This window comes from Magallana gigas, chromosome 8 (genome assembly GCF_963853765.1).
Source record: "Magallana gigas chromosome 8, xbMagGiga1.1, whole genome shotgun sequence".
Taxonomy (NCBI): Eukaryota; Metazoa; Mollusca; class Bivalvia; order Ostreida; family Ostreidae; genus Magallana; species Magallana gigas.
Window position 1 is genome coordinate 6,363,795 of NC_088860.1, and position 17,352 is coordinate 6,381,146.

The window sequence follows — 17,352 nt, forward strand, 5'->3', positions numbered from 1 at the left end:
ATTCCATTACATCGACAAAATCAGTCATATGTTAGGGATAATCATATTTAATTTGTATGAATATACAAATGATTGCATGTAAAACAAAAATCAATCATCTTAATAACATTCAGATTATAAATCCATATTGATAAACAACCTATAATATTCTGACAATATAGACATGATCAACACGAGTAGAAATATATGGCTTAATATAGAACGTGGCAAAGAATTCAATAAATGGTGGAGTTTTTCTACTCAAATTTAAAATTACATGGATTGTTACTTCTAAGTTGTTCATTTTACAAAACAAGAGTGTAGAAACAGGTCATGATCTCAAGCTACCCTTTTTTGATATTAGACAAAACAAAAATTTTAATCCACAAGGAAAATGTTGATACAAGAGTTGAATCAAAGCACACAGTGCCAGTCATAGATCATACACGTCAAACTGATGTACATTTCTTCTCCAGAAAGATACAGTCAATTTGATCTAAAATCATTAGAATCACTTTAGTAATAATTTGTTTAATGTCTGTCTGCGGTGGATGGAGCTGCCTCACTTCAGGAACTTGGCATGGTGTCTCACATGATCCTCGATGAAAGTTGCCATGAAATAATAGCTATGGTCATACCCCTAGAATTCATAAAATAACATATAAAAATAAAATAAGGAGTGAAACAGAATAACTACAGAGCTTCAGGTACTATAAAATGATATTTACTATAAATCTGGAAATTTTTAACGTAGATAAATTTTTAGCAAATTTGCGCGTGCTCTGCATTCGCAAAAAGAATTTTCCTGAAAATTAATCAACAATAAAAAAAAAGGTAACTAAAAATTTTGCCAAAAGCTGGTCTCTATTCCACACTACAGTGTATATGAACAGGTGTCAGTAAGTAGTAGTCATTTAAAAAAAAACCAATTATATAACCAGGTAATTACCCTCTAACTATAGCCAGCATGTGGAGAAGGGCTTTACTTACAATCGGTATCTTCAATTGACAGTCTCGTGTCTATCTTAAATGTACATGTATAATGAATGATGACACTGCATGCATGTGTGATTTATTTATACATGTGCTATGAACCGGCCTTACGCAAAATGTAGCGGGTTTTTTTTTTTAACCCCATTCACAGTGTACCAGCCGGGCACATTTAATTCACGGAATATGAAAATTTGTACAGTATTTTGAATTTCATCACCTGTGTTTGACATGTGACCCTACGATATTTGTGTAGTGAACACAAACAGTTGCATGTGAAGGTGTGAACTGCTAATTGGGATAATTAGCTCGCTATAAATCTGTATCAAGATACCCCTTTAGGTAGTTTTGTTGCATTAGCTGCTGTTATTTAGCATTGCTAAAATATATATTGGTAATTAGAACAAGATAGAAATTACAGACATCAACTCTCACATGATGCTATATGAAGTTGGTAAACATATACGATTCGTAAGAAATTTAGAGGCGGTGGTAATATAAGATATCCGAAGGTTTGCTCACATTGTGCATGTCAATATTTGTGTGACATTTAATATTTGAGTGCTTTTTTATTAAGCGCTGATGCCAATTCACAAAAAATTAAAACATAAAAATTAATCTATAGCTTTATGACTCGGATTCGCAAAAATTTATCGACATAAACACTTTCAGATTTACGGTATCATTTAAAAAAAAAAAAATTTCAAAAGTATAATTTCTCAGTCTGTTCAAATTGAAATTAAACACTGAAAACTTGCAGCTTACATTTGATCAGTTAAAATAATGCAGATATGTATTCGCAAAAATTTATCGACATAAACACTTTCAGATTTACGGTATCATTTTTTAAAAAAAAAATTTCAAAAATATAATTTCTCAGTCTATTCAAATTGAAATTTAACACTGAAAACTTGCAGCTTACATTTGATCAGTTAAAATAATGAATTTATAAATAAGTCTGACAATGTTCAGGAATTACTGCTGACATTAGCACACACACTCTACAACCACACACACACACACATCCACACTGCTGTACCTCTTGCATCCTCATGACCAGCTCCATCTTGGCCTCAGCACAGGCCGTCACAAAGTTATCAGGGAGGAGTTGGCCTGCTGGCAGGAAATTATCAGCCTTTCCCTATAAAAAAAAATCATAGAATAGGTATTAAAACCCAAAGATACCTGACCTTTAGTTTTACAAGTAATGCTCACATCGTACTATTTCAACACCATGCTATACCTGATCAACCAAAATCTTCAATGGTGGACCGTTATATTTCTTCACCAGACAACAGGCATCATATTCCTTTTAATTGCAAGAAAACAAAAAAATATTAAATCTGCCTCAAATTCATATTCAATTCCACAAAAATGGTCATGACTTTGAATATACTTTGCTTTGGGTTTGATGTAATACCTTCCAATCCTCTTGGTTGTCTCCTAGGTAACCAGAGAAGGCTTTCTTTCCCCAGGGACAGTTGACCGGATTACAAATGGGTGCAAATGCACTCACACTCAAGTATTTCCCAGGGTTCTTCAGTGCACAGATGAGGGCACCATGTCCACCCATGCTACAATTTAATTAAAAGTTGAAACAGTAAAATAACTACATAAATTAAACACTGCAGGCTTACAACAGGGTTTTACTTTGCAGTATTTAATCACATGATTACCAGAATAGCAAGTTAAATGGAAAACCAATTACAAAATAAATTTTATGTATGGATAAATTATTTACCTGTGACCAAATATACCCTGTTTATCTCCAAGAACAGGAAAATTTGCATTTATAAGTGCTGGAAGCTAAAATAAAAAATATAAAGAGTAAGCAACTTTTCCAATGCAAGGGGAACAAGAAACAATTTACAATGCAGTAAATAATTTTCATCCTCTCAGACTTAAAGTCGAGGGCTGCCATTACCTCCTCCGTCACGTAGGAGTACATTCTGTAGTTGGTCTTCCACTTCTCTTGGGTGGCGTTGACGTAAAACCCCGCCCCTGTCCCAAAGTCCCAGCCATCTTCCTCTCCCTCTATGTTACAACCTCCTATAACATGGAAAAATTAATAAAGGGTTGATCACCCTGAGGTATGATGAACACTGATGGTACATGGTTAAATCACTCAACTTATACAGAGAGCTGCTTCAGCATAAAGGAGTAAAGTCATATTACTGATAACTTTATTGACAGTCTATTGAACTTAACAAAAGCATATTTAATCATCAATCAATATACCTGGTAAACAGTCTCAGAACAATTGATATTAAATCTAAACAAAGTTAACTAACTCTACATGTTCTAACAAATATATAACTTTTGGGTCAATACAAAGCATGTTTCTCACTGACTTACTGGGTTGTACCCAATGACTTACTTGGACTGGTATCTGGGGCAACAACCACAAAGCCAAGCTCAGCAGCCACCCGCTGGGCTCCTGCCTTGGTGACGAAATTCTGTTCTGTGCAGGTCAGTCCTTAAAATGTATTAGGCAAATGATTATAAACAAGCCCTTGGTTTCATATTACTGAGTTTATTAAAGGTAAGCTACCGTAGATTCCTAATCTAACACGAGGAATAAATATCTGCTAAAAATTGCAAGAAGCAAATAAAAGCTGATTTACAATCTTGCTTTTATTTTTCGGAAGAGATGTAAACTAAATGTAACTATGATAGAAATTCTGCATGCGCGATTTTATATTCTCGTGATTTGATGCAAAACAGTTCAATTGCAGAATTAAATACTTGCCTATAATAAGTAATCTACAGTATTCAGTTATAGAAAAACATATACCCCCAGTACATATTTCATTACTTGGTTTATAATATACTTATATAAATTTGTATATATATATATATATATATGCAGATGTATTGCATTTTCAACAGGGAAATACTTTAATCCAACTACAAAACATTGAATATATACTTCAAACCTGATAATAAATAATATATTTGATCACAGACATGTAAATTCATTTATATGATAATGTACAGATATCCACTTATTATTGTAAATGTTTTCAACATTTATTTAAAGGGACTTGGACACGATTTGACCTAAAATTTTCAAATTTAATTTTTCCATTTTCAATGTTTATACTGATAAATATTGAAGTTTATTATGCTATGTCAATATTTGAATATCAAATATCAAGTTATAAGCAAGATACAGAGTTCATAATTCTTTGTTTTGTAAACAAAGCTCGAATATTGCCATTTTTTACATTTGTGTTGTATTGGTGTAAGTTTCAATCAAATGTATCTTTCTTTTGTTTATAATAGTATTTATGAAGATATTGAATTAGTTTCAATTGTTTTTACATGTCATTTTGTCTAAGAAATGATAATTCATTACATTACACTTTTTGTAAACAACTATAAGACTCGAGCTTTGTTTACATAACAATCAATTCTTACCTCTGTATCTCGCTTATAACTTGACTTTGAAATTCACTATTTTGGTCAATCATTTAAAATGCACCAGTAAACCGTTTTATACATAAAAAATAAAAATAAAATTTTTGATCTCAAATCGTGTCCAAGTCCCTTTGTCTTATAAAAAAAATAACTAGTAAAATATTTACCTTAGATTAGAATTGTCATCAAAAACTTTATGACTGACATTTCTTTATAGTCTTCAAGTAACATGCAAAATGATCTTTTGAATTGGAATATGGTCTTTATTAACATCCTAATTCACCTCAAGTTCCAAGGTTAAAGGCATGAATATATTTATTATAGACTACATATAATGTGTTGTATTACCTGACAGCCAGTAGAGGATGGGGCACTTTCCATTCTCAGCCTGGGGAGGTAGGAAGATGCCAAACTTCATGGTGCATTTCACTTCTTTGCTAAACAAATGAATGATGCAATCTCTTAAATTCATATTAAACTGCAATTACAATTTATTAAGAAAAGCAACATTCCTATCAATTTACATTAAACTGATTTTCAAAACAAATTAAAGCTTTTAAAATAAAATTCTAGATGATAAAAAAATAAATATTAATTCTAATGATCCCTATTCATGCTATTTGCAGATTTATTATGATGATTTAAAGAATCAAAATATATTAATTTTCTCATGAATTGATTGGTTACCTTTCATGACTGAAGACTTTTTGATAGCCTCCAAACATTTTGTTGCTTGAAACTTCTGTTAAAGCCATGGTTGATCTATTATTAATTAATAAACAAGTATTATAATATAGAAAGGAAATCAATGCAACGTTACAGAAAATGCACTCACATAAGCTTGCAATAATGAAACAGGACTTGCACTCAAATATTTAAAAGTATGTATCATATATTAAATTAATTTACTGTAGTTTCATTAATATTCATTAAATGTTTTTTTTTTTTTAAATATGTTTGTAATGTGATTTACATGCATAAATATTCATTAAAATAGTAAAAAAAAAAAAGTATATGACAAATAAAGTTCAATGTACATGTCAGCTCTTGAAGTAAGCCCTAGATTGGTGTATTATTGGTATCTTTACCCAATTTACATATTATTACAGATTTTGACACACATTTCTTGTCTCTCCATGCCCTGTAAGCTAATTCAATCTGTGATGTCATTCTTAATATTATAGCTTTTAAAAAACCTTAGTCAGGAAACAGAAGAGATGTAGTTTACATTTTCATTTCTGTTGACTGTTGATCATGAGACAAGAGAGTAGGGTTGCATTTGTATAGTAGCATAGTACATGTGTAGCATTTGCATAGTAGCATTTGATCATGATCTCAAGAAACTGAGATTTGATATCTATTAACATCTATCAACCATTAAATGATTGTTGCAAACCATGGCCAATATATGTATGTTCTTCTCCATCTGGTCAAGAAGCTAAACGCAGTCTTCTAATATAGAAGCAAGAATTTGCACAGATTTTTTAAAAAATTACCCAAAACCAAACCATTTCTTGAAAACAAAATTTCCAAATTTTTGATGTGACAAGGAAAGAATCTACAGAAACAATTTTTCTGTTTTTGGCATTATATATTCTGATTGATTATATAATATTCAGTAAGGACATGTATTTGTTGCAAACAGGGATGACAGTGTCTTCTTTATTTCAGTCTCCCCTCCCCCTGCTTCCAAGAGATAACGCTCAACTGTTCACATCAGTGCCTTTTTTCGTTTTATATTTTCAACCAATTTAATGAAACAGTGAAAATATGAGATTAACGATACGCTTACTTAATCTTAAATAATGCAACATCTAATTAGATTTATGGTATATTTGGGTGGATTATGAAGGAAATTCGGACAAAAACAAAATTGATTTTCAACAAAATTCATAGAGTTTTGGCGTTGCTTTTCCGTGCATTTTGCATTTTAGTACGGTACTAAAGTAATGTTAAGAGACATTCATTGAAAAATGTCAACAGGCATATCATACTTACAAACAACTCTGATATCGTGAGAGAATGGGAATGCTGATAATTTTCAAACACCGACTGACTAACAACATAGAGAAACCTACGCTAAAAAATATAGTAACCTATAAAAGTCGCGGTGTTAAGTTTTTCATTGCGAAAATTGATATAAATAGCAAAAATTATGTTTAAAAAGTGACAACTAAACATTAAAATATTTTCATGATTGATAACAGTGAAGAACATATTTTTCATCTCTCGAATGTTTTCAGATGCGGATTAATATTTTATCTTATCTACTTTCACTTTCGACCGAACTGACGTGGATGGCGAGCAGAAAGTGTCAACATGTAGCTAGTTTTTGGAAGTTTTAGCTTTAATAATGGGGGAGACACGCAAGACGGGAGGGAAAATATTAGTTTATTTACAATGTTGTAAGTTGTCACTTTCTTTGTTTTTGTAAATTTGCACATTTTCTACTGCTTTGTATTTAAAAGTGTTAAAATAAATCGATTGTATACATGTGTTGTAGATTTTGTGACAATAGCCACGATACTTGGAACTGGAATATTAGGTAAATTCTATAACCTAATTAAACAATATTAAAGCTTGAGTTATAGTTTAAATTTACTTGGTCACTTTCTGATTTTAATCTAACCTTCAAAATGAAATGAAAGTTCTGTTTATAGATGGAGGTTGTCAATCATTTTAGTTACCTTTATTAACTTAATTTATGTAGGCCTGCCAGTTACTCTAAGTAAATCAGGAATATACCCATTCTTGGTATCATTCGTGTTTGGGGCATTGATGCAGGTAAGTTAAATATATATACATGTAATTCAGTGTCAGGTTTGTTTGCCCTATCTACCTGTTCGCCCGAGTCCAATCGCTCATAGTCTGTCTTCCTAAATTATCGTTTTCCCTATACCAGGGTTGTTTGCTTTATATTCTGTATGCCCTCTTGTATATATTATGTTTTTAATATAAAGTCTTTTTTATTTTTTATCCTTTTCATTTGTGGTAGATCAGGATTTTGCTTATAATTATTTATGATTAATAGCATTCCGATCCCAATTTAATCTTTTTGGCTTAGTTTGGTAATGCCCACTTTATATGATAGCCTATAACTGATGACAGTTTTCTATTGTTTTGTCCTCTATATGAACTCATGTATCTTCATATTGGATGAGGGTGACAGCTGGTTTTGTTAGCTTCCTTTCTCCTTAGTCTTTCTGTCTGTGGGAGGTCCCTGTTAATGTTAAGTTAGGTTAGGGTTGGGGGCTTTTAGGTATTTGCCATTTGATAACTTGTTTTTTCATGTTTTGTTGTTATAAATTTATAAAGGGTTGTTAATCTTGATTTTCAATTACTTTGAGTTTGGTTAATTTATCTGGTTCATATATATTTTGAGTAAAGTAGCTTTCTTATCATATTCAGAAATTAATAGAGCGTACGGTAATTTCAATGTGGAGATCAAACTCAGTTGTTAAAACAAAAAATAAGCACAATGCAAATTACTGATAAAGAGCTACAGCACTGACCAGCTAGACACCTTTAAATTAATTACCGTTCAATGCTGGTGATGTACCTCTATATTGTAGATGCTGACAGTGTACTTTTTCACAGAACTTCTTCAGTTGGCCCATGTCTCCCAGATCCAGGACTCAAAGGTTTGGCTTTTTCTTCATATATACCCTCCATTGTGCATGCTGTATATCATTTTACCATCAACATTTTTGATAACCAAACTTACTTTGATATGCAACAGTCTCCCAGACGAAGGATTTGGGTAAATATTTTTCTGCATGTTTTGATAGTTGATGAATAGGTACACATAGGACTTGTAGGATTAAGATTGGATAAATTCACATACATGTACTCTGTCATAGGGAATTGAACAACAAGGCTTGATTATAGACCATTTATTTTAATTACATAGTCTAGAAGTCAGCTAGGAGTGTTTTGGGTGATAGGTTGCAAAAATATGATAGTAAAGAGGAAGAAGTAACTTAGAAACTGGCCAGCCTCGGGAATAGATAGTTCTACCATAGTCATTCCCTGCTACTTTTTGAAAACATGAATAGTTAATACTTACCGTACATGAAATTGTCCACATTCCCTAAATGACAAAATGTATTTAACTGATTGATTACTGCATAATGTCTTGTATTGTCTACTTGTGTGTACTTTGTATTCTTTAAGTCAATTTTTTACCAAATCACATACATTTACTTCACTGCATTTTTATCAATCAACACAGGAGGAGTTGGTGCCATTGAATGATCTGCTGGCGGATGAGACGTGTGATGAGCTCGAGGAGGAGGATGAGACCAGTGGTGAGGACAGTTACCATAGTTACATGTGTATACACACATTCATATATTTATATATTGGCACCATATGTCTGTAGTAACTGTATCTAATCCACATGAAGGTAATGGAGTTTCATTAACCTTGTTTTGTAGATTCTCAAGCTGTGGTGTAAGGAATTTGTTGTAATTTTATTTATTTTACACTTGAATCAAGCTAGTCAAATTTATTAGTTGCTTCTATGCAATGTGATACATGCGCATATTTTGCTGCAGAGATTACAACATGTTGCATAACTTGTATTGATTTCTTATTAATATGATCAATCATGATTCATGGTAGAATATAACCTTATCTGATTGCAAATCATAAATCTTTTTATTGCATGCTTTTTACCTGGTCTAACACACAGTATATTATTACAAATTCATTTTAAACTGATATCACATTGAGATAAATATCAATAGTCCACTGATATATTTATTAAAAGATGTCCCATGGTCAATTATATTCATTTTGATTAAAACTTAGTAATGAATTAGTGAAATGTCACAGTTGCTAAAGTGATCTGAAACCAAGACCATCTGTTACCTCCCATAATCTGTCAGTATGCATGTACTTTGAATTATTATTCCTGGAGATCTTCAAGCTGGAGACCTTGATTTTAAAGTTAATTTTTTGTCTTTTATATTCAGTGCCAAGCACCTTGTCCTCTTCTGTTGTCTGTCTGTTTCTTTTTTTTATCACTCTATATGTATTGTGTTTCATAACTATTTAAGAAAAGGTGTAACAAGTTGGAAGCAAATATGTGCAGCAGAGGAAAGGTATAAGTTTTTTTTATATACAGACCCACTATTCAGTGTTTGGAATGTGGGATGACTTTACAGGAGTTGGATGACTTTACAGGAGTTCTTGAAAAACTTAATCTTAAAAAGATTCAATTCTTTTTAGTGTGAAGGGTCCTCCACACCTTTAGGAAAAAGATGACTGCACTTTAAGACATGCAATATTTGCGAGAAAATAAACTTTAAAAAGAAGAATTTTTCTTTCAATCGTAGAAATGGTCAACATCTAAACTGCAACTTTACATAATTGCATTAATAAATAAAAGTTTTTTATTACCAAGTACTTGTTTTCATAGGTGGGGGTGATCACTATTTCTTGAATCTCCATACAATTATGAAGACGCCCACTTTAGTACTGACTTCATACATAGTCAGGGCATGTTTGTCTATTGTTATCCGTTTAACAGTAGTTGTATATTTGCATTATCAAAGTTATGTCAAAGGGAGATTAATAGACAAACATGTGCTCATGGTTTAAATGAGAAAAAACTGCTTCTTCTTACTTTTGCTTTCCCTGTTGTAACCAAGGGATGATGCATGTTGAATATTATGATTTACCACGTGATTTCTCATCTCAGGTAACTTTGTGAATACAAAATTCTATCATGTGACGTGGTAAGGTAGCATATGTTGTGCTAACTAGGACAATGTTTTCGAACACATTTTAAAGTTGTCAAGCATTGATTTAAAGTCTTCTGTACTTACATGCGGGTGGTTTAATTGTTGAAACCATAATAGTATACTTGTACCATATAGAATAGTCTAGATAGGGTTATATGGTGAAAGAGTGATCATATCAATCTTATGTTTGATCAAGGAAAGATAAGCTGAAATTCTCTTTTTTTCCGAAAGTTTTAAGGAGAAAAGCATAGAATGAGCTTATTGTATCACAGTCTAAAATCTTAATTGATGTTGGAAATTGACTAGACTCTTATAAAATTTAACAAAAGTGATACTAGGTTAAGAAATAAACGCAATAGAAATGATCAAAAAGGGCCCAAAACCCAGCGCTAGGTGCAGTCATCCACCACTGTTTTGTGTTTCTTAGAAATTTGCTTCAACTCAGCTGTAGAGGATATGTATGATAGGGATGTTCAGATTAGGAAATTCATAGTATGCTTTCAATTCATTAAAGATCTGAAAATTGAAATTGAATTTTAAATAACCAACTTACCAAATCGTAAAGTTTTGTGTAAAAAACTGCAAAAATTAGAAATAAATCATCATAACTTTTTTTCTTCAATAATTTTTCAGAGTCTGTACTGGCAGGTCATGTGATCTTACCCAAACAGGCCAGCACCCAACCCCCAAACCTCCATCTCCTGGGGGAGCTGTTCCTCAGCTGTGGACTTGTTCAGGCCTTTGACATCATCCTGGTTCTACAGTTGTAAGTCTCTAAGATTGTCCAGGCCTTTTACATCGTTGTAAGTCACTAAGATTGTCCAGGCCTTTGACATTGTTCTTGTTCTAGGGTTCAATGTAAGCCTTTAAGATTGTTCACGCCTTTGACATAGTTCTGGTTCTAGGGTTGTAAGTCTCTAAGATTGTTCAGGCCTTTGACATTGTTCTAGTTCTACAGTTTTAAGTCTCTAAGATTGTTCAGGTCTTTGACATCATTCTGGTTCAACAGTCGTAAGTCTTAAAGATTGTTCGGGTCTTTGACATTATTCTGATTCTATATTTGTAAGCATCTTTGATTTTTAAGGCCTTGACAATGTTCTTGGTTCTCCAATTGTAAGTCTCTATGATTGTTGAATTTTATAAACATTTTATTGACTAATTATGTCAAAGTGATGAGACACAAGTTATAAAAAACTTTGATTGTTCTCTCCTTAAATGCTTTTTTGTTTTGTATTTGCTATTTGTTTCTTTTTATTGAAAACTGAATTTGTGTGGGATTTTTTCCTTTCAGTGTTGCTCTGTTGATTAGTTACTCTTTAGCAGGAAGTGAAGCATATGCTCAAGTTTTAGGAATCAAGTAAGTTTGACCCATTTCATTAAATGATTTAAAGGGAGTATATATAATCATAGATTTCTTAATTTATAGAAATTTAGAATGCAAAAAGAAATAAATTAACGTCAATTAAATATATATTTAGTACATGTATATCTAGTTCCAAAACTGGTCTTCTTCATGTAGAGCAGTTATTTGATACATGTTTAATATTTTAGTAATTACAATATTTATATATGTACAGTCACTACATGTCTATATTTTGTGTTGTTTACAGTAAAACATGGTCATAACGAAGTCCCAGGGATGGGCAATATTACTTCGTTATAAGTGTGTATATCTGTCAAGTTTACAACTTGTTATTGAGTCATGGGGAATGAAATTCACTCCGCTGTAAGCATCAATTCATTATAAGTGTGTTCGCTATAACCCTGTTTTACTGTCCCATACTCCTAATGGTATTAAATTATACTGAACCAGCTTGCCCTTGTCAATCTAATTAAATTAGAACTTTGATGTGCTCCGACAAATTTGATGTCGAATCGAATTTGTCGGAGTGGATCAATGATAAATCAGATTGGCCCCTTGTCACTGTTTCTGTTCTCCAGCTACATCTACATGATCCCTGTGCTACAGCAGGGTTTACTCTGACTGTTTCTATTCTCCAGCTACATCTACGTGATCCCAGTGTTCGTGTGGGTGCTGACCTTCCTCATCGTCTTCGCCCTACAGCTGGTCCAGCCCCTGGTCTCTGTTCTTACCTTCTTCAAAGGTTCTCTCTTGCTTGGAACTGTAAGTCAATATGATTATTTAACTATTTTGTCACATCTGTACACTGACATTTTAGGAAAAAATGTAAAGAAATTTGAACTTGAAATCTCAAGGAAATGTCCTTTCTATGAAGTAAGTCCCAATTATTAGTGCTCCACTCTGTGGACATCCTGTAGTTATCAGTCTACCGTCCCTCTGTTATAATCTCCATAAAGTTATAATCTATAAGTCTAATGGATTACTGTGGAATCATTAAATTTAAATTTATGGTGGCTCAATTTTTGAGGTATTCGTGGGTAGCCCTCCCATAGGAATTTACATCCTCAATGAAAACAAATTTTGAAAGAGTTTTCTTACTGAAACTAAACACCCACCCATTTAGGAAATTACATCCCCACAAATGAGCAAAAAACCAACAATCCTCGAAAATTGGCCCCCCATGAATTTAAATGATTCCACAGTACCTTTACACTTATTTTGCATTCCTTATCAACATACTGGAACAATATCTTTTTACTTTTTGATTCTCAAGGTTGCAGTAACATTTTATGTTGGGTCAGAAATAAACAGGGAGATTCACAATGACTTCTCAGCATTTGGAGAACCATTCCTCATGGGAACAGTGGCACTGGGTATGTATAAAATTATCCAAACTTTAACACTGCTGCTTTAAAAAGTACATTACATTAAACTTTTATGATACATGTACAGTTTGTATCTATTAACCTTGGACTGACCTTGACCTGTGACCTTATTCTGTAGGTGGTGTTGTGAATACGATGCCTCTGATGTACAGCAAGATCAGTCCGGTTAAGAACCAGATTCAGAATTTCCGTCTCTCTGTGAACCTTGGTCTTCTGACCTGTACGATACTCAACATTCTGTGGTAGGTAACCTAGTACATTCAAAGGATAGTTAAAATGAAAATCATAAAAATGAACATATATATATAATGTGTACTGTGGAAATCATTAGAATTCATGGTCGCTCAATTTTCGTGGTATTTGTGGGTAGCCCACACCCATGAAATTACATCTTGAATGACAAAAAACTAATGACTGGTATGAAAAATTAAGCTTTCCTTCTAAAACTGAAAACCGACCCATCTATGAAATTACATCCCCTTGAATAAGCAAACAACCCACAATCCAGGAAAATATACCCCGAGAAAATTGAATTATTCCACAGTAATGAAATCTTTTTACTGATTACTCAGTTCATACATGCAGGTAAATAGTAGATCTACTAGGCACATCGATTCAGCAAAAAAAAGAAATTAAGTTAGTCTTATAAATAAATATAGATTTAAAAGTTTAACTTACTGTAATATATTCTCCATGCTTACTTTGGTCTGTTACAGGTGCTGGGCATTGCTAGACATTGTTCCCCAGTTGTCTACATTCCAGTGTGCCTCCAACACACAATCTAGTGAATCTCAAGGAAATCTGTGTCATAGCAATATTTCTCTTCAAAGGTAACTAAAGCTTCTAGCATTGAGGTTTAACTTAATACCACTACCTGTTTACATTTACCAATAGTTTTCAAATACTAGTACATGTACATATATTTTATTCAATTCCTGGTGGTAATTTTAGATCAGCAAGTGAAGGGGAAATCTCAACAATTCCTTTGACTGAGGTATGAAGAAATAATGATATCATCAAAAACATGTACAAACTTTATCAGTAATTTAATTAGTAAAATTTACACAAATATAAAGATTCAGAGGCAAGTCTAAAAACCTATACAATAGAGAAAAAATCTCCTTGTGTAAGACTTGCATTAAACTACCCTACGACGTAAAATTTTGATTAACAATATTACTAAAGTACCGATATTAAGTAACAACACTTCCCATATATTAAATATTGTTGTTGTCGCGTGTTTTTATAGATTATTCAGAAGAATTACCCATCCTTTTTATTGGCTGCTTTGAAATTCCTGATTGAGCTGTTTATTATGGTCAGTTAAGAATTGATTGATGACACTCACTGTATTTATAAATGTTACTGTGTTTCTCTTTTTAGATTATCAAGGAGCGATACCCTTCCTTTTCGTGGGTTGCTTTCCTGATTGAGCTGTTTATCATGGTCAGCATCACCGTCTCGTTCCTGACTGTGGGAGCAGTTCTTCACCACACCTGTAAGTTACACTCACAGGCAAAGGAAATTGTTTCCATTTACTGTAAACCAACTTTTATTCGCATGTGAGAAATTTTCGCAAGGTTCGTGAGGGCCTCATCGACGTGAATATTTCCTGCTCGTATATTGTCGTATAGTTGTTATAACAGTTGGTTCTGGATAAGTCTTGGTTGCAAACATTTGTTGTCAAGAACCAGTTTATTAGAAGTTAATCATGAACAAAAGTCATCGTTATTTAAAGTTGGTTTACAGTACTTATTTTCACTAATGATTTTTTTTACTATTGAAGATCCTCCTAATTGACAAATATTTATATAGAGTACAGTTAAAGATTGTTGATTTTCAGTAAAAGATGTGAATTGATCTATATAATGAAAAAGAAAGTACTTAATGAACTGATTTTTGATGTTTTATCTTCCGTATTGATGCCAGATAATATTTACTGTCTAAATCTTTAGTACTAGGTTGGCTTCAATCAGCATGGAAAAAAGATAAGCTGACAGAATACAGAACACAAACCAAACTGAAAGTGAGGTGTATAAACGCCAAATGGTAAGTTATCAAAATCAGGTGCAACATACCCAAAAACATGTAGTAAGTTCACAAAATTGTTTTATTTGAGACTATCATACTAATTCAGAATGGTAAATCAGCAAAATCAGGCCTATCATGCAACTGGTAACAGAAAGCTTAAAAATGTTGAATTAACAAGGGTGTAAATGTATATGGGTGGAAAATGGTAAGTTACAAATTCAGGTATATCAATGCCAAATGGTAAGTTAACAGAGGTGAATCAATACCAAATGGTTCATGTAAATTAACAGTCAAATATTATAAGCTGGAAGTCAAATATTTGTTACAAATACATGTACATGTACTACAACAAAGAGTTGTAGCTTAGTTAGATGTAAAACTCAGTAGCCATTTTCACAAAAAATCTTAAGATTTTGTGTAAGATTTCAACTTAAGAATATCTTACGAGAAATCTTAAGTGCTTTTCACGAATGCATTCATAACAGGTTTCACTTAAGAATTTACTTACGAGTTATCCTTTCCCTAGCAACGACTTGAATTCACTTAATAATTCTAATAAAACAGGAGAAACATATAAATTAACCAACATTCTCATAAAAAAAGATGCAAAACTTATATACCACTTACATCGAGTGAAATTAATGTGATGTAATAGAAATCAAAATATGACGTCACAATCACAATGTGTGTTTAGTGTGACGTAGGAAAATCTTACGAGAAAAATTTGCCATAAAAATATTTGTGTATTATTTTTCAACACTAACTGCTATATATATCATGCGAAATAAGGATATAATGCGCTATAAAACATTAAATTCAGCTGCTTTTCCTGTATATTTGACATAATACGATTATTATTTACAGTTTTGAAATACTTACGAGAGGGTATGTGCTATCGTAAAGTTACGACAAATTTTACACATAAGAATCTCATATTAAAGATGTTTTGTGAAAATGAATAAAAACTTAAGTTTCACTTATGATAAAAATCAATCGTAAGATTTTTTGTGAAAAGGGCTACAGGTTTGTAATCTTATCTTTGATCTTTATTTATTAGTTAAAATAAAGAAAACTCTGTTATGTAACCCTATAACTAATCTTCAGTTATTTGTAATTTTAGTTTTTGCAGCACAGTTGTCTCCCTTGCAGTGTTTTGTGTTGTGTTTGGAGTTTCAATGCTGGATCCTCAGGTAAATTATCCAGGTGAACACAGAGTTTTAGATTTCATTTGTTGCAGCAAAAAATTGTGCAAGCTAGGTTTATTCATACATATTTATTGACTTATTTTACAGGGATTTGTTGATATTCTGGAAAAGTTTTCCTCCTTTACCATCAACATTGAAGTTGCCTTATTCATATTTTTAATGTGTCATAATGCCAGGAAAAAAGAACATTTGTAAGTACATGTTTTGATACTGTAGCTGATATATACAGCAATGACATACATCTCTCTTGGTAAAATTTTTTATTTATACTTTAAAGATGTCTTTGTGGATATAATATACATGTAATCCCATATTGAATAATGATAGATCGTCATAGTGACATATCAAAATAAGGGAGGGTGAAATATCTGATTAAATATGTGTGTATCTTTATTTTTTATCTTTGTTTGTAGAGCACAAAGGATCTCTTTACCAATTCCATCTTTATTTGGAAAGTTGTTATATTTAATTCCTGTGTACTTTGGCATAGCTGTGATATATGATGTTGGGTTAACTATATACTCAATAGTGAAAGTCCACACGCCAGATGGGGACCGGCAAAGCTCTCTTGCATCTTCCATACTGATGACAACAGTATTGACAACAGATGTCCTACATAACTTGACATCAGTAACTAAATCATCACTGGCAACATCTACACAACAATATGTTACAAATGTGTTCAATAACTCAGATGTATGAATGCTAACTTATTTCACATACCCTATAATTATTGTCATTTATGTGTCAACCTTATTAAAGGTATAAGCTTAAATTTTTACAATTTAATATAATTTATCTGTACTTAGCTGGTGATGTGGTTTTGTGATCTGCATTCTGAAATATAACTCGGGTTAATAATTTATTGATCTTACAGTGTGGAAGTTGTTTATATACAATTACATATCATGATGGTTGTGACAATTTAGCATGATTTCTGTACTATATAAGAAAAAGAATTTATACATAAAAATGGTATCTGCCTATTAAACATGTAACTTATGGTATTTAAGTTTGTTACAAAGTAACAAGTTTGTGGTAAATTTAAAATTTCTTCTGGTTCAACTGACAATATAATTTTTATTTCTCCTGTCCATCTCTTGTTATCCTTTGGATAAATTGATTCTATCAATTCACTTCAGAGATAAACATAAAAACAGAATGCATTAAATGCTTTGTTGGTTTTTTTTACCTGTATTTTGTTTGAAGTTCGCCTTGCTTCTATACTATAA

General features: G+C 32.2%; 2 protein-coding genes across 3 annotated transcripts; one reads left to right on the forward strand and one right to left on the reverse strand.

The window, feature by feature from the left end:
* Positions 1-31: 31 nt before the first annotated feature.
* On the reverse strand, positions 32-6,530 carry LOC105338629 (S-formylglutathione hydrolase). The gene is made up of 10 exons (XM_011443833.4): positions 6,388-6,530; positions 5,077-5,151; positions 4,738-4,826; positions 3,347-3,445; positions 2,894-3,018; positions 2,711-2,775; positions 2,390-2,543; positions 2,213-2,278; positions 2,009-2,110; positions 32-619 (listed from the first exon to the last, which is right to left on the reverse strand). Exons 1-10 carry the CDS (start codon positions 6,453-6,455, stop codon positions 542-544), a joined length of 921 nt encoding a protein of 306 aa, XP_011442135.3. The 5' UTR covers positions 6,456-6,530; the 3' UTR covers positions 32-541.
* LOC105338628 (uncharacterized) lies at positions 6,528-17,278 on the forward strand. Of its 2 annotated transcripts, XM_034474254.2 has the most exons (18): positions 6,528-6,794; positions 6,893-6,934; positions 7,100-7,173; positions 7,962-8,030; positions 8,129-8,149; positions 8,621-8,696; positions 10,770-10,902; positions 11,428-11,493; positions 12,138-12,261; positions 12,773-12,872; positions 13,003-13,126; positions 13,601-13,714; positions 13,836-13,878; positions 14,268-14,382; positions 14,840-14,933; positions 16,036-16,105; positions 16,208-16,311; positions 16,534-17,278. In XM_034474254.2, exons 1-18 carry the CDS (start codon positions 6,743-6,745, stop codon positions 16,820-16,822), a joined length of 1,710 nt encoding a protein of 569 aa, XP_034330145.2. In that variant the 5' UTR covers positions 6,528-6,742; the 3' UTR covers positions 16,823-17,278. The 2 variants fall into 2 exon arrangements, with proteins under 2 accessions (XP_034330145.2, XP_011442133.3); XM_011443831.4 differs by lacking the exon at positions 8,129-8,149 and having other exon boundaries at positions 16,534-17,276.
* The last annotated feature ends 74 nt before the right edge of the window (positions 17,279-17,352 follow it).

Excerpts from the sequence above, each read along its gene's own strand:
- LOC105338629 (XM_011443833.4), bottom strand. The coding sequence starts at position 6,455 with ATGTTGTTAGTCAGTCGGTGTTTGAAAATTATCAGCATTCCCATTCTC. Across the intron at positions 3,446-4,737 it reads CATCCTCTACTGGCTGTCAG|GACTGACCTGCACAGAACAG; the intron begins GTAATACAACAC and ends ATACATTTTAAG. Across the intron at positions 2,279-2,389 it reads ACAACCAAGAGGATTGGAAG|GAATATGATGCCTGTTGTCT; the intron begins GTATTACATCAA and ends TGCAATTAAAAG.
- LOC105338628 (XM_034474254.2), top strand. The coding sequence starts at position 6,743 with ATGGGGGAGACACGCAAGACGGGAGGGAAAATATTAGTTTATTTACAA. Across the intron at positions 8,031-8,128 it reads CCCAGATCCAGGACTCAAAG|TCTCCCAGACGAAGGATTTG; the intron begins GTTTGGCTTTTT and ends GATATGCAACAG. Across the intron at positions 13,879-14,267 it reads CAACAATTCCTTTGACTGAG|ATTATCAAGGAGCGATACCC; the intron begins GTATGAAGAAAT and ends TTCTCTTTTTAG.